The following is a 21034-nucleotide window of genomic DNA, read 5'->3' on the forward strand; positions in this document are numbered from 1 at the left end:
TGAGAGTTTTCCCCCCTCTACAGATGCATTCTATAATTTTCAGCCATCTCTGAGCTAATGGAAGACAAGCTGCGATGGTATCTCACATGCAGTGAGGGATTCCTGCCTTCCCTTCAGCAGAACATAGCCAGAAGTAGCAGGGTAGCTGTGAATCCAGAGCTGGGATAAGAATTTGCAGCCTGTCTCTCAACTACTACTCTCCTCCTCCCTATACATAGACTTAAAATTGCTGTAAAACCTGACACCTCGTGAGCAAAATGGAGTTGAGCAGATTTTTCTGAGTAAATGTTAAGTTCAGGAGGAAGTTGGGGAAGAAGTGGCTTTTTTAAGTGTAGAAAGAAGCATTTATCTCTAATAACATATAATATTAATTTTCTTAAATTAGATTGCACTATATAAATGTACGCAAATATGATTGAAAGCTCAGTTTCCATTTAATGGCGAATGCAACAATTTACAAAGACGGACTTGATAAGAATGGTGATCGGCCCTATATATCCATTACAGAATGACACTCCTCAGAATCATCAAGATACCTGGACAAGGGTACCATAAATTAAATGGCCAATTCACTCTACTTACATACAAAAGCAGCTTTGGGTCCCCATGGATGAGTTTGACAATAGACAACAATAAGTACTTATAACTTCTGGTCTCCAAATCGGTGGGCTTCTCTTTAAATTTAAGGTATGGCATTTTCTCTTTAAATGTAAGACTCTGAGGAAAAATTCCAGTATACTGTCAATAGAAGAAATGATAAACTATACATTTAGAAGAAAGAGACTGGGAAATATACAATCCATCATTATGCTGACTGCACAACAAACAAGGACAGACCATAGGGTAGCAATTTGTCTGCAATCCTCCCCTACTGAGCTTTGTGCATCCACAGGGAACATTTTCACATCATAAAATTACTAGTGGTCAATGAGGCTTCTCATCAGATAATATAAGGAACCTTGTCAATTATCCGAAATGTATCACTATCATCATTGCTATGTATCAGTTTCCGTTTTAACCATGAAGCTGGCAGACTACAGACAAACCTGTATCAGCGGAGGTTCACAGTAGAATTTGCCATTGTTAGCACATTTAGGCTATGTTCACATGGAGCAGATAATCTGCAGCATTTCTTGTTTTGATTTATGGGAGGAAAGATGATTTTATTCACATCTCATCCATACGCTGGGAAAAGAAGCAGAAATTGACGAGCGGTGCACTTTTTAATTCCGCAGCAAGTAAATTTTATGCTGCAAATGTTTTTCTGCAGATGTGTCAGATTCCAACACATAGGCTGAAATCAGAGGCAGACCGCATCGCTTTCTCTATTTAACACATGGATGTATTTGCAAATTTAATGTGGATTGGCAGCAAAATCGGCAGTGGAAATTTTGCTTGTGTGAACATACCCTTTAAGGATAACAAAAAACTGACACTTAACATTGTGATTGTGTGATACATCTGATCCTTCCATATATGATATAAACCAAAATGTAAATGAGCTATCAATTTGGATGAGCGATACAGACCAGAAAAAAGAAATCAAGCCCAATGGGAAGTGTAAAAAATGTGGAGAGATGTGATACAGTAACTAATTACACAAGGTATCATATTGTATTCTACAACATTTAGAACTTCTGAATACAAGGCTTGTCTCAACTTAGTATTCTTAAAGAGGTGCTAAAAAAATAGAAATAAATAAAAATAATTCTGTAGCAATTCAGTACCCCAAAACACATTTTGGAACCAGAAAATATAAAATTGCATTACTGTAATGTATACGTGACAGGTATGTAATATAACCATACATATGCTATTTTAACGTGCCTCGATAAGGCTACTCAGCACCCGCAGTCACAGACTCTGGCATCTATCTGCCTTTGGGGATTGAACTGCTACATAGAATAAGTAGCAAATACATACTGATAGGGAATGGTCCATTAAATGTGTTAGTATGTGTGCTGTATGCTTTTGACTTTCTAAAACACAGATAATAAAATAAAGTACCCACTAGTGATGAGCGAGTATGCTCGTTACCAGAGTTTCCCCGAGCATGCTCGGTCTCAGAGTATTTCGGTGTGCTCTGAGATTTAGTTTTCGATGCCTCAGCTGCATGATTTGCGGCTGCTAGACAGCTTGAATACATGTGGGGATTCCCTAACAAACAGACAGCCCCAACATGTATTCAGGCTGTTTAGCAGCCACAAATCATGCAGCTGCGCGGCCACAAACAATCTCTGAGCACGCCGAAATACTCAGAGACCACCTGAGCATGCTCGGTGAAACTCTGGTAACGAGCATACTCGCTCACCACTAGTACCCACTTATTACTTCTATAAAAGCAAGAGGTCTGGAACTTTTGGAGAAGAGACAAGGCATAAACCTTCTTAGACCACAGGCCACTGCACCAAATAGGGGTATTAGTAAAGAAGAATGCCAGTCCGTCTTTACTTAGATTACATTTCGGCAATAATCCTTACTGTACGTGGGAAACTGCTAAAATCTCAATGGTCCCCAAGCATGCTAAAAGATCAAGATTTCAAAGTTTTCATTTCAGGAACAGAAATCATAGAAGTTACATATTGCGAGGCATAAAAAGGCTGCTAGAAGAGCCCAATCATATACAATATATACCACCACATACCCATCAGTTCACATATTGTCGTCATACTTGTATAACACCATTAAGATGCTAATAAATAAACTTATTTTTGCATTCTTATTAATGAGATAGAAAGCAAAATTGTATTTTTGGGACGATGCAATGCATTTTTTAAGGGTATTTGTTATGTAATCCGAGAGCAGAATTGTGTGGGGCCTGAGGCCTGATTCCACTGATGTGTCACTTGCTGATGTGCATGCTTTTATTTTAACACAATCATTGTTTTCTCTGTTGCAGAGCTCAAATATTGACCTCTAGATCACCCTGACCACACCAATGATTGGCAGCTTTCTGTGTACACTGTATATTAACAGAAAGCAGCTAATCAGTGGAGGGGTTACACAGAGCCATTCATTAGGAGGAATGAGACACCTAGTAATGTATTAATAATCTCCTACTGATAAAACTCTGATTGTACTGAAACAGCAAAACATAGCCAAGCAAGTGACACATCACAGAAATCAGGTTCTACATCATGCTGCTCTCAAATTGCATTCTAAAAACTACATGTAGTTTCCCTTTAAGTGCAGAAACACTAGGACTCTGCACTTATTAATGCAATTATGCTTTGGGGGGGGTTTACATACATTTCTCACGCTCCTTATAAAGAAAAAGTCTATAGAGAAAAATGAACCAAAAATGTACACATCGACACAGTCTTTAAACGTAAAGTTTGCATGGGTTTTCATGAAATCATATTCACTTTGTTTTGACTGTTAATTGAAACAGATTTGCACAAAAATAGGCAGCTTTTAAAATACGTGGGTACATGGCCTCAATAGAGATTGTACTAAATTTGGAGTCATCCCCTTATCCACAGGATAAGTATTAACTTCCTGAATGCTGGGGACCCCCCAACAATCCCAAGAACTAGGGCCCCCATGTGAATAGAGAGGCAATTGATCATCACATGTACCTCCACACCATTCATTAATTGTGCTGAATATCAGCCAAATAATACACTAAGCTTTCTCCAGGTGTTCTATGGAGAATAATTGGAACGGAGATGTGCAAGACCCCTCATTCACACAGGAAGAGCCCTGATTTTTAGGATCGGTGGCGTCCCAGTGATCGGGAAGTTCTCCCAATCCTTTCGTTAGGGGATAGCTTCCAAACTAGGTACAATACCGTTAACCATTTGGGCTTACAGCGGTTGTCCCAAAAACAACGTGTGTCATCTTTACACAGGAGAGGTGATAAATCTCTGGGTCACACAAGCCCTATTAACAGCGAATGGAGTAGTTATCACAAAAGCTAATTACAGCTCCATTAACACGGGGACTATGTGACCCCGCTTTTGGCTTGGCATAAGTCCCAGTAGCCAAACCTCCAGGGAATATGTATGCTGAAAACAGGGAAGAAATGTTGTCTATGGGACAAATATAAAATACTATTAATTTAAAGGGAAACTACCACTAAGAAATTGCAGTTTTATCTGCAGACAGCATGATATAGACCAAGGGGAGATAAGCAGACCAATATATAGTTTTGTGAGAAAAGATTCAGTATAACCTGTGTTTTAGTCACACGAAGCTCTGCTCCTTCTGGGATTTTCGGTGCAGTGGGCGGTCCTATCAGTGACTGACAGCTGTTCTTGTATAAGTGTGCATACAGAGGTAGCTGTCAGTCACTGATAGGACCGCCCACTGAACCAAACATCCCAGAAAAAGCAGACGATTAAATGATTAAATCACGGGTTACACTGAATCTTCTCTCACAAAACTATATATCGATCTACTCTTCTCCCCATGCTCTATAATATGGTGCCTGCAGATTGGAGGGCATTTTCATGGTGACAGGATCACTTTAAGGCTCCATACACATTTTATAGTCAGTAGTCATTAAATATGAAGTGGTTTGTAGTCAGGGAACAGAATCAAAAAATCTCCACAGTTATAAGAAGAAATAAAACTGAGAAATGAAGTGAGGAAATGTTCATGGAGACGTGTGTGCAGCGACAGAACCAAGTACAGCGTTCCCAGACTACCGACATTAATCGGCCTCAATGTAGTACACCACTAGTAGTGAAGACATGCTACCGGTTATATCTGAAATGGAATGACGTGACTATCGGGGTAACTATACACAGAAAAGTCACACCAAATCAAAAGCCTTTTCTGCGGTAGTTACAATGAGTCATACTTACAGCAACAGAAGCCCACTGCCATGCAAAACAGTGACTGGTTGGCATCTGATCATGTGACCGACAGCAGCCAATAAAGACAAAGCAAGCAGAAGACAAAGCACCACCAATCAATGACAGTAGCCACATTCAGCACCCACTCCAACGCTATCCTATATGGCAATAACATTAAATCTATGTAAAGGTTCGCAACTGAAGAGGATCGCCTTCTACAGGCGGTTTTAGAAAAATCTGATTAATAACAGAAAATAAAAAAAAAATTGAAAAAGACCGTTGCTGAACTGCTTTTCATCTCCGCAGTCAGCACAATTGTGTCAGTCCGTCTGGTTGCTAACAACAATTAGCTTAACAAGTCTGACACATCATGGGTCCAGCACTAGATTAAACCAGTTTCACACAGGCGTAATTACACCCTCAACGCTGTGGGCACTCGGTGCGTTTTTACAAGCGGAATTGGCCCCAAACCACTAGCTAATCCTTATGCCGGCAAAGTCCATAGGAATCTTGAAGTGCTGTGCACATGATCCCTAATTTTACTTTCAGGATTTCCTATGCGGTTAAATCGGCAGCATGTCCATTCTTTGTGGGCACGCTCCCATGTTCAGGAACTGCTGCCGATTTGACCCAGATGCTACAGTGTAGTGGAGGGGATTTCTAGAAATCCCATGCCCACTATGCGACTGTGCACCTGGGGATCACCTGGGGAGACTGACATGTGGCGCATCTTACAAGACCCCAGCATGCCAATTTCTCTTGCGGAGTCGCTATTCTCTGAAAGAGAAATTACATCAATAAAATGTATTAAATGCTGTAAATATGCACGGTTCAGTGAACACATGCGGGTTCAATAGAACGCAGCTAAAATACACTGCTACATCCGGAACGTGGGCCTCTAGCCACTTCCTCCACCAATCAGCGTGTGAGATGGCTAACGCAATGACGTCATTTCATCATGTCAGCTGTGTACTGCGGAGAGTCAGCGCACTGGAGGCAGAGAAGCAGAGCGCCGGGGAACAGGACCGAGGTGAGTATGTGGTGTTCATGTGTCTGGGATGTTTGGGTGGGCATGGGAGGCTATGGGGGTGACATGGCGCTCCACATGGGGGGGTGACATGGCGCTGCACATGGGGGGACGACATGGTGCTGGAGGCTGTGTGGGGCCCATGCAGTATATGGTGAGGCTGTGTGGGTCTCATGCCGTATATAGGGAGGCTGTGTGGGGCTCATGCTGTATATAGGGAGGCTGTGTGGGGCTCATGCTGTATATGGTAAGGCTGTGTGGGGCTAATGCCGTATATGGGGGGAGACTGTGGGGCTCATGCAGTGTATATAGGGAGGATGTGTGGGGCTCATGCAGTGTATATAGGGAGGCTGTGTGGGGCTCATGCAGTGTATATAGGGAGGCTGTGTGGGGCTCATGCAGTGTATATAGGGAGGCTGTGTGGGGCTCATGCCGTATATAGGGAGGCTGTGTGGGGCTCATGCCGTATATAGGGAGGCTGTGTGGGGCTCATGCTGTATATAGGGAGGCTGTGTGGGGCTCATGCTGTATATAGGGAGGCTGTGTGGGGCTCATGCCGTATATAGGGAGGCTGTGTGGGGCTCATGCAGTGTATATAGGGAGGCTGTGTGGGGCTCATGCTGTATATGGTGAGGCTGTGTGGGGCTCATGCCGTATATGTGGGGGGAGACTGTGGGGCTCATGCAGTGAATATGGGGAGGATGTGTGGGGATCATGCAGTGTATATAGGGAGGCTGTGTGGGGCTCATGCTGTATATAGGGAGGCTGTGTGGGGCTCATGCTGTATATAGGGAGGCTGTGTGGGGCTCATGCAGTATATAGGGAGGCTGTGTGGGGCTCATGCAGTATATGGTGAGGCTGTGTGGGTCTCATGCCGTATATAGGGAGGCTGTGTGGGGCTCATGCTGTATATAGGGAGGCTGTGTGGGTCTCATGCCGTATATAGGGAGGCTGTGTGGGGCTCATGCAGTATATAGGGAGGCTTTGTGGGGCTCATGCAGTGTATATAGGGAGGCTGTGTGGGGCTCATGCTGTATATAGGGAGGCTGTGTGGGGCTCATGCTGTATATGGTGAGGCTGTGTGGGGCTCATGCTGTATATGGTGAGGCTGTGTGGGGCTCATGCTGTATATAGGGAGGCTGTGTGGGGCTCATGCTGTATATAGGGAGGCTGTGTGGGTCTCATGCTGTATATAGGGAGGCTGTGTGGGGCTCATGCAGTGTATATAGGGAGGCTGTGTGGGGCTCATGCAGTTTATATAGGGAGGCTGTGTGGGGCTCATGCAGTGTATATAGGGAGGCTGTGTGGGGCTCATGCAGTGTATATAGGGAGGCTGTGTGGGGCTCATGCAGTGTATATAGGGAGGCTGTGTGGGGCTCATGCAGTATATGGTGAGGCTGTAGGGAGTTCATGCAGTGTATATAGGGAGGCTGTGTGGGGCTCATGCAGTGTATATAGGGAGGCTGTGTGGGGCTCATGCAGTGTATATAGGGAGGCTGTGTGGGGCTCATGCAGTATATGGTGAGGCTGTAGGGAGTTCATGCAGTGTATATAGGGAGGCTGTGTGGGGCTCATGCAGTGTATATAGGGAGGATGTGTGGGGATCATGCAATGTATATAGGGAGGCTGTGTGGGGCTCATGCCGTATATAGGGAGGCTGTGTGGGGCTCATGCTGTATATAGGGAGGCTGTGTGGGGCTCATGCTGTATATAGGGAGGCTGTGTGGGGCTCATGCAGTGTATATAGGGAGGCTGTGTGGGGCTCATGCAGTATATGGTGAGGCTGTGTGGGGCTCATGCCGTATATAGGGAGGCTGTGTGGGGCTCATGCCGTATATAGGGAGGCTGTGTGGGGCTCATGCAGTATATAGGGAGGCTGTGTGGGGCTCATGCTATATATAGGGAGGCTGTGTGGGGCTCATGCTGTATATAGGGAGGCTGTGTGGGGCTCATGCCGTATATAGTGAGGCTGTGTTGGGCTCATGCTGTATATGGTGAGGCTGTGTGGGGCTCATGCAGTGTATATAGGGAGGCTGTGTGTGGCTCATGCAGTGTATATAGGGAGGCTGTGTGGGGCTCATGCAGAGTATATAGGGAGGCTGTGTGGGGCTCATGCAGTGTATATAGGGAGGATGTGTGGGGCCCATGCAGTATATGGTGAGGCTGTGTGGGGCTCATGCCGCATATGGGGGATGTTGTTGAGGGCTCATGCCGCATATGGGGGATGTTGTTGAGAGCTCATGCCGCAAATAAGGGGCTGTTGGGGGGTTCATACAGTATACAGAAGGGGCTGTACTCAGGTTCAAACGATATAACTCATATAGGTGGATGTCAGAATACTTAATTCTGCTCAATATCAAGTGATACAATTAATATTTATAAAATGATCAGTAATATATCGATATTAATATGGAGCCTAGCCATATTTTAGATGCATGTTTTTCTGTGAAATTTTGCAGCATTTAAAAGCAAAAATAAGGCCTCTTTCACACTTCCGTCTTTCATTTTCCGTCATAGTGCATAATTTTGTGGAAAAAAAAACGGATCCTGCGAAATTTGCCTGCAGGATGTGTTTTTTCTCATAGACTTGTATTAGCGACGGATCGCGACGCATGGCCACATGTTTCGTCCGTCGTGCACGCGATCCGTCGGAATTTGTTGACACGTCATTTGGAAAAAACGTACAATGAAACGTTTTTTGTCTGCGTCGGAAAAAAGTGCCACGACGGATCCTGCGGCATACGTCGTTGGCTAGAATGAAAGCTTATGGACGCAGGATCCGTCGTGGTACGTCACATGACGGAATCCAGCGCTGGATTCCGCATTTTTTACACTGAGCATGCTCCAAATCAGTATTTAGTAGCCAATTGGCCAGACAGCCCCAAATCTATATAAACCTGGCCCGTGGCTTCATTCCTCAATGTGCCAGCAACCTGCCTGATGGCTAGATGCACAGATGGTAACAATATTTGCTATAACTCCTTCCATTTCTGCCACTTGCTCTACAACCTCTCAAAGATGGGGTGTTAAAACACTTAATATATAGGTTTCCATTATTTTTCAGTAGCCAATCACATTTGGGAGCCTCGCATTTGGAGGTATAGAAAACGTATCCGTCAAAAAAACAGATGAAACGGATGGAAAAACAGATAAGACGGATGTAACGGATCCAGTTTTTCGACGGAACCGTCCAGCGGATCCGTCGAAAAACTGGATCCGTTGCATCCGTTCTACACTATCTTTGATGCACCCATCGATATGTCGCACCGAAGGATTGTGACGGCCACCAGACGATGGAAGTGTGAAAGAGGCCTACCATGGCTGGAATCACAGAGCCAGGGTCTGATACATGCTGCCCGTAGTTTAGGGAGCATGCACCAGCTGTCAGGTTCTTAAAAAGATTCATAGGGATCTACGCTGCAGTCATCTTCTTCCAGGAAATTTAGCTGCAATACGAATCAGTTAGTATTACACTCATGTGAAACTGGTCTTAAAGAAGTAGAAAATGGGGCAATTAGCTCAGCCCCTTACTGCCATATTCATTGGATACAGGTGAACTAAGCTTTAATAGAGTTTCTGTTGTACCCTCTAACAGCCTAAAATGATAACTAGACAATAGCTCTAAACCATATGACTGGAACAAATAATAAATGTAAAATAATCAACATCTTTAAAATCCAGCAGTATCCCAAAAATAGTGATAAAATCGTTTTGGATGACTGGATTAATGCTTTCTAAAGAAAAAAAAACACAATATACTTTATGAGGCAAATAACAAAAATGTACAAACGGGAACAAAACACAATGCCAACATTTTATAAACCTACACCATTAAAATAAACTAAAACCATAAAAAGCATGAAGAGAGGTATCTGTTGCTATAAAATAAATAGTGCACTTTTTAGTGATACGATAATGAGTCAAGGAGAGATGAGAAGTGAGAAAGGATATGTAATGAGGGCTCTAAACACAAAAACCAACCCACACACAAAAGGCAAACGTTACCGGCGTCAGACGGTTTGCTGTATGTAACTGCATGACAATTCTGAGCGTTTCGGCAAACATGCTGCGGAGTTCTCCTGAGTAGCAATACACAGCATCGATCTTCGGCCACCAGTCCAGGGCAGACTTCAAGGAAAAAGTAAGAGGGAAATGGGTTACAAGAATTTCAGAAAGATAAAGGTCATCACCTTTAACTTCAGTGGGGCTAAATCTACTAAACCCATTCACTATGTTTACTCTATTTGACATTGTGTATTTTTCTAACATTTGGAATTTCTTCCAGCAGCAAAGTGGTTAAAGCTGGCCCATGTGACCGCGCAGACTATGGTAAAAGCGCAGACTATGGTATCAGCTGGGAGGCACCAGAGAATTGGTGTCATTGATGACAGCTTACAGGCTGCTGAGTCAGTGCTATTGAATACAATGGTGGGAGCATTCTGCCTGAAAGACCTTCTGTGCCTGCGGTAGGATTACTTCCTGTGGTGTCTTATTACCCTAAAAGCTTCCTTACAGTGAGATCATTAATGCTGCTATGGAAACTGCAGGAGGCTGAATTCCGATACGGATAGTGGTGCTGCAAACCACCAGGTTAAGGGGATGCAATCCACAACACAGTCTGCTTTAGGGAGAAAAATGATAGAATTTCCTATAAAAAGAAGGTGTAAGAGATCCAATAACACATGTAAAAGTCACTTGGAAACCAGTCTTACGAGTCACTATAGCACACTGCGCAGTACGTTTTCTAAGGCAATGGTACGTCGTCTAAAGAGTCTTGCACAAAACTCTTATTCTAATTATTAAGGACCCAGCACAAGGGTAGCATCAAACAAAATACAGGATACATGATCGGTATGACTGCGGTGTGCCAATTTGGAATAGAGCGTTGGATCAAGCACTGTCACTACTACTGCTCCGTCCATTGTTGATGGGCTGGAAATATTTCTGAAAGTCCAATAGACTTAAAGGGGTACTCTGAAGATGTCTCTTGAGCAGCCCAGAACTATGCAGTCTCCTTAGCCCATGCTTTCTGGCAGGGTGAGCTCACCTCCTTGAGAGACAGTTCTAGTGAACAGCAGAGCTGTAGTATTAGTAGAACTATGAAGTGATTTGTTCTGGAGGCTACACTTATCACTATGATTACACAGAGATGATAAAGGGGAATTTGAACAAGTACACAGCTCAGTGAGAGCTGTGATCAAGAGACCTGCTCTGAAAGCTGCCAATGGTGAATTTGCAAGATTTATAACTGGAGCTTGTCAGGAGATGAGAGGGTAGAGGCGAGCAGATAACTAAAGTATGGAAATCATTTGGGTGGGGAGAGATAGCTTTTATGTTAGAATTTAACTCTTCACCTCGAATGCAGCTGCTACCAACACTCAGCCAGGTTCTGGGCAGGCACTAGTGGCCGAGCTCCATGGAAGCTTAGCACTACGTAAGATAAAAGCTTTCATTGCAGGACAATGACAGCAGATTGAAAAAGCAAGTCAATTGCAAACTTGCTTATTTTTAAGGTGTCTAAAGCATTTTAATAATTTGAGAATACCCCTTTAACAGAATTACTGAGCATGCATGATCAATGCTTCATTCATACAAAGGACATTGGTCTAATGTTCTCACAATTGCTGAGTGCATATTTTTCATGTAAGCTGAGAAAACGACAAACAAACCCCCAACACTGTTAAATATTATGTTCTGTGTTAGAACATGCATGTGTTTTCAAATGGAATCTTTAAAAAATGTTCTGGTATCTAAATATTAATGGTATATATTTGTTATGGCACCCACTGATGTTTTTGACACCTCTGGGAACATAATAAGATAATGAGCAGGTAGTCCTCTGATTTTTATTACTTAGACTGCACATGATCTAACATAGAAAATAAATATCCATTCCTAAAAAAGCCAGGCAGGTTTGGAATAAATCAAGCTTAAAAGGGACTGTCCGCAAAGAATGACTTTTCAAACTTAGTACAGGCGCTCGGTGCCTCGTAGCACGGCCAAATATTTAAATACATCTTCCTACCCGCTTGGTTTTGATCTATCTCCACCATTCTCTAGCCCTATGAAGCCAGAGCTGTCAATCAATGGAGAAGCGGGGGGGGGGAGGAGGGTGAAGATTAAGGGAAAACAAACAGGTGGATAGGTCTATTTAAATAATCGGCCACACCATGTTAGGGCTGTCCCACACGTCCAGATAATTCCGGTACCGGAATAAATCGGTACCGGAGTTATCCGTGTCCGTGTGCCTGGGAACTCACGGAGGCCATACGTGCGGCACACGTGTGCCGCCCGTATGGCGAGTGGGTACCACACGGAGCGTGTGGTACCCACTCTGCATGGTGCTGAAGCTGCTGAAGCTGCGATTCATATCCTCTCTGCAGTAGCGTTTGCTGCAGAGAAAATATGAAGAATAGTGTTAAAAATAAAGATTTAGGTGTCCGCCGCCCCCCCACCCCCTGTGCGCCCCCCCGCTGGTCAGAAAATACTTACCCGGGTCCCCCGTCGGCTGTCGCTCCTTCCTGGTCTGGCCGCGGCTTCTCCTGCATGCGGTCACGTGGGCCCGATCATTTACAGTCATGAATATGTGGCTCCACCTCCCATAGGGGCGGAGCCGACTATTCATGATTGTAAATGATCGGCCCCACGTGACCGCATACAGTAGGAGGCGCGGCCAGACCAGGAAGGAGCGACAGCCGACGGGGGACCCGGGTAAGTATTTTCTGACCAGCGGGGGGGCGCACAGGGGGTGGGGGGGCGGCGGACACATGGATCTTTATTTTTAACACTATTCTTCATATTTTCTCTATAGCAAACGCTGCTACAGGGAAGATATGAATACCGGCTTCAGCACCATGTGGGGGGGACAGCGCTTACTGTAGCGCTGTCTCCGGCACGCCACACGGACCCCAGACGGAGAATGTCCGTGTGAGGTCCGTGTTTTACGCGGACCCATTGACTCTATTGGGTCCGTGTAATACGTGCGCTCCCACGAACACTGACATGTCTCCGTGTTTGGCACACGGAGACACGGTCCGCAAAAAATCAATTACATCTAATAATAATAATAATAATTTTATTTATATAGCGCCAACATATTCCGCAGCGCTTTACAACTTATAGAGGGGACTTATACAGACAATAGACATTACAGCATAACAGAAATCACAGTTCAAAACAGATACCAGTAGGAATGAGGGCCCTGCTCGCAAGCTTACAATCTATGAGGAAAAGGGGAGACACGAGAGGTGGATGGTAACAATTGCTTTAGTTATTTGGACCAGCCATAGTGTAAGGCTCGGGTGTTCATGTAAAGCTGCATGAACCAGTTAACTGCCTAAGTATGTAACAGTACAGACACAGAGGCTATTAACTGCATAAAGTGTATGAGAACATGATGGAGGAACGTGATTATGTTTTTGTTTTTTTTTTGTTTGTTTTTTTTTTTTTTTTTTATTAATAGGCCACACAGGGATAATTAGGTTAATGCGTTGAGGCGGTAGGCCAATCTGAACAAATGAGTTTTTAGGGCACGCTTAAAACTGTGGGGATTGGGGATTAATTGTATTAACCTAGGTAGTGCATTCCAAAGAATCGGCGCCGCACGTGTAAAGTCTTGGAGACGGGAGTGGGAGGTTCTGATTATTGAGGATGCTAACCTGAGGTCATTAGCAGAGCGGAGGGCACGGGTAGGTTGGTAGACTGAGACCAGAGAGGAGATGTAGGGTGGTGCTGAGCCATGGAGTGCTTTGTGGATGAGGGTAGTAGTTTTGTACTGGATTCTGGAGTGGATGGGTAGCCAGTGTAATGACTGGCACAAGGTAGAGGCATCGGTGTAACGGTTGGCGAGGAATATGATCCTGGCAGCAGCATTCAGGACAGATTGGAGCGGGGAGAGTCTGGTAAAAGGTAGGCCAATTAGTAGAGAGTTACAATAGTCCAGACGAGAATGAATAAGTGAGACAGTAAGAGTTTTTGCAGAGTCGAAAGTAAGAAAAGGGCGAATTCTGGAAATGTTTTTGAGATGCAGATAAGAAGAGCGAGCCAGTGATCGGATGTGGGGGGTGAATGAAAGCTCGGAATCAAGGATGACTCCAAGGCAGCGGGCATGTTGCTTTGGAGTAATGGTGGAACCGCACACAGAGATGGCAATGTCAGGCAAAGGTAGGTTTGTAGAGGGAGAGAACACGAGGAGTTCAGTTTTTGACAGGTTCAGTTTCAGATAGAGGGAGGACATGATGTTAGAGACAGCGGTAAGACAATCACTGGTGTTTTCTAAAAAGGTCGGCGTGATAACAGGAGAAGAGGTATATAATTGGGTGTCGTCAGCATAGAGATGGTACTGGAAACCAAATCTACTGATTGTTTGTCCAATAGGGGCAGTATACAAAGAGAAGAGGAGGGGGCCTAGGACTGATCCTTGAGGAACCCCAACAGTAAGGGGAAGGTGAGAGGAGGAGGAACCAGCAAAACAAACAGTGAAGGATCGGCCAGAGAGATAGGAGGAGAACCAAGAGAGAACGGTGTCCTTGAGGCCGATGGAGCGGAGCATAGTGAGGAGGAGCTGATGATCCACAGTGTCAAATGCTGCAGAGAGATCCAAGAGAATTAGCATGGAGTAGTGACCATTAGATTTAGCTGTTAGTAGGTCATTAGAGACTTTAGTGAGGGCAGTTTCAGTAGAGTGTAAAGAGCGGAAACCAGATTGAAGAGGGTCGAGAAGAGAATTATCTGAGAGATAGCGGGTAAGACGGGAGTGGACCAGGCGTTCCAGGAGTTTAGAGATGAAGGGAAGATTAGAGACAGGTCTATAATTAGCGGCACAATTTTGATCGAGGGAGGGCTTTTTAAGTAGTGGATGTATGATGGCATGCTTAAATGAGGAGGGAAAAATACCGGAAGTGAGGGAAAGGTTGAATATTTTTGTTAGGTGAGAGGTGACAGCCGGGGAAAGGGACTGGAGGAGATGCGACGGAATGGGGTCGCTGGTGCAAGTGGTGCATCTGAACAGATGCATTGATTTTAATGGGTCTACGTGTGTCAGTGTCTCCGGTACGTGAGGAAACTGTCACCTCAAGTACCGGAGCCACTGACGTGTGAAACCGGCCTTACAGCGCCTGCACTTGGTTTTTAACAGTCATACTGCTGACAAGAGTCCCTTTAATTACTGAATGAGTACAATTGTATCCAGCTGGACAGTAGTCTGTGTGCTAGACAGCCTGAAATCCAGAAACATTGTAGCAAATCAGAGGTATTCAGCATTGTCTAGATTATACAAACTATCAACAAGAGATTCATTTGGAAGGTCGGATATCCATCGTTCACTCATAAGAACCTTTGTTCCCAGTTTTCAGCTTGTGTACACAATACACCAATCACCCAATGATCAAGTGATGGGATTATGTATACCAGCAGTACATATCTGCATGATGTAAGGGGCCAGAACAATTGAATCAAAGTTATTTCCAATACTGGTTTAGTTATCCTGTGTGAATGGTTCAGCCAAGGAGAACCGATCAGTTTGTAGCATTTGTTAATGGGCCAAAACTAGCATGTCTGAATGGGCTTTAGGCTATGTGCACACGTTGCGGATTAGGCTTAGGAATCTCTGGTGCGGATTCTGCCTCTCCTGGCAGAAAACTCACCCGCGTTTTTTGTGCGTTTTTGCTGCGGTTTTCTTGCGGATTTGCTGCGGTTTTAACCCCTGCGGTTTTCTATAATGGAGTGGGTACAAAAACGCTGCAGATTCACAAAAAAAGCGACATGCTACTTCTTTTAAACCGCAGCGTTTCCGCAGCGAATTTTACGCAAAGTCTGCACAGCATTATTTTTTTCTCATTGATTTACATTGTACTGTAAATCAATTGCGGATCTGCAGCGTTTCTGCACCACAAAAAACGCTGCGGATCCGCAGCATATCCGCAACGTGTGCACATAGCCTTAAGGGTAAAACCAAAAGGAAAAATTGTGACAAAGACTGCAGACTGTTGTGGTTTGTTTTTTTTTGCTCATTGATCAGGAACAACTATTTCATCTTAAAAACCACACTCCAGATTAAAATGGGCAGGTAAAAAATCTGCTCCTTTCCAATTAAAGTTAATATTTTAATATATTAATATTAAAATTATTAATAATTATATTAATATATTTTTATTTTATATTTTATATACACGCATATATATTTTTTTATATATTTATATATACACTTTCTAGAGAACATCGGCTACTACAATAAGTATGATTAGTGGCCAAATTACTGTGTTTGTCCTCTGTTTTTATTAGTGTTGAGCAAACATGCTGGGATAAGATGTTATCAGACCACGATCAGGTGCCAACAGAGTACCTTTGGTGTGCTCGAATAATATGTTCGAGTCGCCACAGCTGCATGTCTCGCGGCTGTTTGAAAGCCGCAACACATGCAGGGATTGCTTAAAAGACAGGCAAACCCTGCACATGTTGCGGCTCTTGAACAGCCGTGGCAACTTGAACATATTTCAGCACACAGAAGATACTCTGTTAGCACCAGAGCATGTTCACTCAACATTATTCGTTATTCAAACATGCCCCTGCGGCACCTGGGTGCACCCTTGGTGTGGCTGCACAGTTCAGGACATCTTCCCCCATCCATTTTTTCAAGCCAGTGGTGTCAATTTGGGCATTCAACTGGCCACAACAAGGGCGCACCAAGCACTTAGTAAACATACCTGAATAAAGAACAATTTCTGGCAATAACAGCAATAGGTATGGACTATAAAAGGAACATTTTTTAATAGGGCTATGTCCATTAAAAGGTGCAGTCACTGAACAGTAATTTTGTGCTGAAAGACTCCCTTTTTAGAGTGAGGAATTCAAAAACAAAAGTTTTTTTAAAAAGTTGTAGAATGTTTCAATAATACTACATTTACCTACACTAAAAGGGGTGTCACAGGTTTGCTACTTGTCCACCATCAGGATAGTTGGTAACAGGCAGACCGATTGGTGTCCCACTGCTCTGCACAGAGCCGTTTAATCAATGATTGCTACACTAAAGATGATTGCTGAGAGCAGTAAAAATCTGTCCATGTCCATTCACCTGGAGAAGAGCAACACTGAGCAGTCCACTGCAATAAAAGAGCAGATGTGGGATCCCTGTTCTTGCTACCATGGGGGGGTGCCAATCGTGGGTCCCCCAGCTATTACATGCCCATTTCCTATCCCATGGTTAAGCTGCAATCTTGGAAAAACAGAACTCCACTTTGACATAAGTCTGGAAAACCCTAACATTTCCCTGTGACCCAATAATAATATAAATACTTACATTGGTGATAATTCTATGCAAAGAATTCACTAGCACATAATGAAATGTTGAAGGGGAGGACTGCGCCAAGCAGATCTGTAAAGTCAGTGAAAGCACATAACTAAAAAATCTGCATAAATATTCAAACGTAATTAAACAAATCAATCAAACATTTTACATTAACCATTAATAGTAGTATTAATACATTAAAGGGAACCTGTCACCCCCCCAGGCATTTGTAACTAAAAGAGCCACTTTGTGCTGCACTAATGCTGCATTCTGACAAGGTGGCTCTTTTAGTTCTTGTTCCTGGCACTGCTGCAATAATCGTTTTTGAAATTTGCCCCTCATATCTTGAAATCGCCACGGGGGCAGGTCTTTCCCCCCTAATCCAGACGCCCCACAGCCGTCACTCATGGCCTCTGCGCGCCGCCTCCTCTTCCTTTATTAGCATCCCGGCGCCTGCGCTGTTTTTTTTCTTTCGGGCATGCGCAGTTGCGCTGCTTTTCTAACTTACAGCGCAAGCGTCGGGGACGCTAATGAAGGAAGAGGCGGCGGCGCCCGGAGGCCATGAGCGATGGCTGTGAGGAGTCTGGATTAGGGGGGAAAGACCTGCCCCGTGGCGATTTCAAGATATGAGGGACAAATTTCAAAAACGATTATTGCAGCAGTGCCAGGAACAAGAACTAAAAGAGCCACCTTGTCAGAGTGCAGCACAAAGTGGCTCTTTTAGTTACAAACGCCTGGGGGGTGACAGGTTCCCTTTAAAAATATGTCTTGGGGAACACAAATGTATGTGTGCAGACAGCTTATACAGTGGCAGTTCTCAAGACTGCAATCTACGGGGCTTAGTGTACGCCTGTAATAGGCTCATTTTTATGAAATCTATAAACCTTTAATTTGAAACAGAAATGGGAATATATAATTCGGCACAAATTAAAAAACAGCCACCAGCACTACTGTGCCAAGCATCTCATACACCACCACCTTAAATCATGGCTACTTAGAGAAAACGCCTGAACCAAACATTTAGAATACTAAAGGCAGTGAAGTTATAGGTATTGTTCACTTTTAGAAAGATGGACCCTAAACGTTGCCACTCTTGTTTACGCAACTCCTTTTCATTCTATGGGTTATGGGCCGATTTCATAGCCCCAGCTCTTGTAGCCAGAACCTATAAGTAGCTAGTCACATCTCCGCAATGAAAGGCAAAAAGAGGAGTAACACTTTACATTGCAGCAAAAAAATGTGCCTTCCAGTCAAATGAACTAGCACCATATCTGTGTCGGCATTTATCTCCCTTTATCTACTGCAGGGGAGGAGATAACTTTTTTTGTATTTACTTAATTGTCCTCCTGGTGGCAGCAGCATACACCCCATGGTCCTGTGTCCCCCAATGAGGTGAAGGAGAAAAACGGTAATTAATCCTACCGGTAAATGTATTTCCATGAATCCATCCTGACAGCACCATGGAGGACGTCCTTCTTATCCATAGTGGGACAGGAAACCACGAGAGTTTAAAAGGACCCTCCCCTTTCCACCCTTCAGTGATTTTCCAAAGTAACACCTCTGGATGGATGCAAAAAAGAATTTTATTTGAACATAATCATTATACAAATGTTACTTCACATAAGTATGCATTAAATTTGAAATAGGAAGGGAACTAACAGTGCTGTCAGGATGGATTCCTGGAAATACAATTACCGGTAGGATTAATTACCGTTTTCCAGGTCACCACCTGACAGCACCATGGAGAAGTACCAAAGGAGACTTTTTGGTCTTAGGGCGGGACTACTGCATGAAGCACCTTCCTGCCAAAGGCTAGCTGAGATGACACTACATCTAGTTTGTAATGCTTAGAAAAGGTACTGAGACTAGACCAGGATGCAGCCCTGCAGATCTGATCCGCTGACGCACCCCCTTTCTCTGCCCATGAGGCGGCTACCGCCCTGGATGAATGAGCTTTTAAGTTGCCTGGGGGACTCTTTCCCTGTGCCTCGTATGTTAGGCTAATAGTGGACCTAATCCATCTTGCAATGGTAGATTTAGAAGCTTTTTTCCCCCTATTAGGGCCCCTAAAGAGAACAAACAAATTAGTATCCTGTCTCCTGGCCCTAGTTGCCTCCAAGTATTTAAGTACGGTCTCCCTAACGTCCAAGTTATGATAAAATGTTTCTTTTTGGTTTTTGGGAAACTGACAAAATGATGGAAGCACTACCTCCTGACTTAAATTGGAGGCTGAGACCACCTTCGGAAGGAAGCCTGGGTCAAGTCTTAAAACTAGCCTATCCTCAAATATTTGCAGATAGGGGTTCTGAATAGACAGGGCCTGGAGTTCTCCTAGCCTCTTGGCTGAAGTGATGGCCACTAGAAATGCCATTTTGAGAGAGAGATTAGAGATGTTTATATCCTCAGCTAAGTCAAAAGGATTTTTGCACAATTCATTAAGGACCAGGTTAAGATCCCAAGGAGGGATGGTTTTCCTGATCAAGGGTCTTAGCCTTAAAACTGCCCTGGAAAAACGAGCAATCCAGGGGTGGGAGGCTAGAGAAGAGTCATAAAACACACTGAGGGCTGCCACTTGAACCCTCAGAGTACTCTGTTTAAGACCTTTCTTAAATCCCTGCTGCAAAAAAATCAAGGATCTTGGGAATGTTAGGGTGATCAAGATCAACCATCATGACCTCTTCCGATAGACCTTTCGCTTTCAAGATCTGGCGCTCAGGATCCAAGCCGCTAATTGGAGGCTGTCTGGGTCCCGATGAAGAATAGGGCCCTGGAGGAGTAGATCTCTTCTTTTCGGAAGAAAGATAGGTTCTTCCACCGCCAACTTCTTTAGTAAGGGGAAACAGCTCCTCTTGGGCCAGAACGGAACCACTAGGATGATCTGCCCTCTGTCCTTGCATATCTTCCTTAGGATTCTTGGGATTAGTGCAAGAGAGGGGAAGGCATATAAGAGACCCGTGCTCCATGATTGGGAAAGTGCGTCTACTCCTGCTGGTCTTTCCCGAGGGTTCAGTGAATAAAAGGTTCTGACCTTCGCGTTCCCTCTGGTGGCGAATAAGTCGACTTCTGGAGTTCCCCAGCGCTGGCACAGCTCGCTGAAAACTTCGCTGTTTAGCTCCCATTCTATAGCTGACAGCTTTTTCCTGCTCAGAAAATCCGCCACCTGGTTCTTTGATCCTTCTAGATGCACCGCTGAAATTGAGAGAACCGATCTCTCAGCCCAACTGAAGATTTGATCTGCTAGGTGCTGTAATCTCAGATGCCTTGGACCCCCCTGATGCCGCAGGAAGGCCACCGTCGTTGTGTTGTCCGAGAAAATCTTTAGGTGTTTGTTCTTTAGCAGATCCTGAGCTGAATAGAGGACCTTCCAGACCGCGTGTAACTCTCTGTGATTCGAGGAATTCATGCTTTCCTCTGAATTCCACTGTCCCTGATAGTATCTTCCTAGGACTTGACCACCCCACCCTTGTTGGCTTGCGTCTGTGGTCACCATGACAGCTGGAGAGAGGATCCATGGAACTCCGACCTGTAGGTTCTCAGGGACAGTCCACCAGCGCAGAGATCGCCGGACCTGATGGGATAGACGGAACTCCTTGTCCAGAGATGTTTGTCTTCTGTCCCAGGAAGCGAGGACTGCTCTCTGTAGCTGATGGGAATGAGACTGGCTCCAGTTGACACAAGGAATGCAGGCCGTCATCAACCCCAGAACCTTCATTGCATCTCTGATAGACACACGGCTTCTTGAAAAACGGCGGATCCTTCTTATTAGATCGGTCCGCTTCTCGTCTGGAAGAAAAGATTTTCTGATATTTGAGTCTAGGATAACTCCTAGAAATTTTATTCTTGGTCTGGGTGTTAGGTTAGACTTTGACCAATTTACCACACAACCTAATTTCTGCAGAGTGGAGATCACCAACTGACAGTCGA

The 21034-nt window shown here is 44.4% G+C and overlaps 1 protein-coding gene across 9 annotated transcripts in view; it reads right to left on the minus strand.

Annotated features, from left to right (window-relative positions):
* The window catches only part of NF1 (neurofibromin 1), a 373185-nt gene that overhangs the window by 252231 nt on the left and 99920 nt on the right, over positions 1-21034 (minus strand). For 5 of the 9 annotated variants that reach the window (XM_077296848.1, XM_077296846.1, XM_077296840.1 and 2 more), the window contains exons 11-14: positions 17123-17197; positions 9832-9954; positions 4809-4853; positions 583-717 (exon numbers count right to left, since the gene is read on the minus strand). In XM_077296848.1, coding sequence (XP_077152963.1) covers positions 583-717; positions 4809-4853; positions 9832-9954; positions 17123-17197 — 378 coding nt within the window. Of the gene's footprint in view, positions 1-582; positions 739-4808; positions 4854-9831; positions 9955-17122; positions 17198-21034 lie in introns of all 9 variants that reach the window. The other 4 variants (XM_077296844.1, XM_077296849.1, XM_077296845.1 and 1 more) reach the window with 2 other exon arrangements.

The sequence above is a fragment of the Ranitomeya variabilis genome, chromosome 3 (genome assembly GCF_051348905.1).
Source record: "Ranitomeya variabilis isolate aRanVar5 chromosome 3, aRanVar5.hap1, whole genome shotgun sequence".
NCBI classification, from domain to species: domain Eukaryota; kingdom Metazoa; phylum Chordata; class Amphibia; order Anura; family Dendrobatidae; genus Ranitomeya; species Ranitomeya variabilis.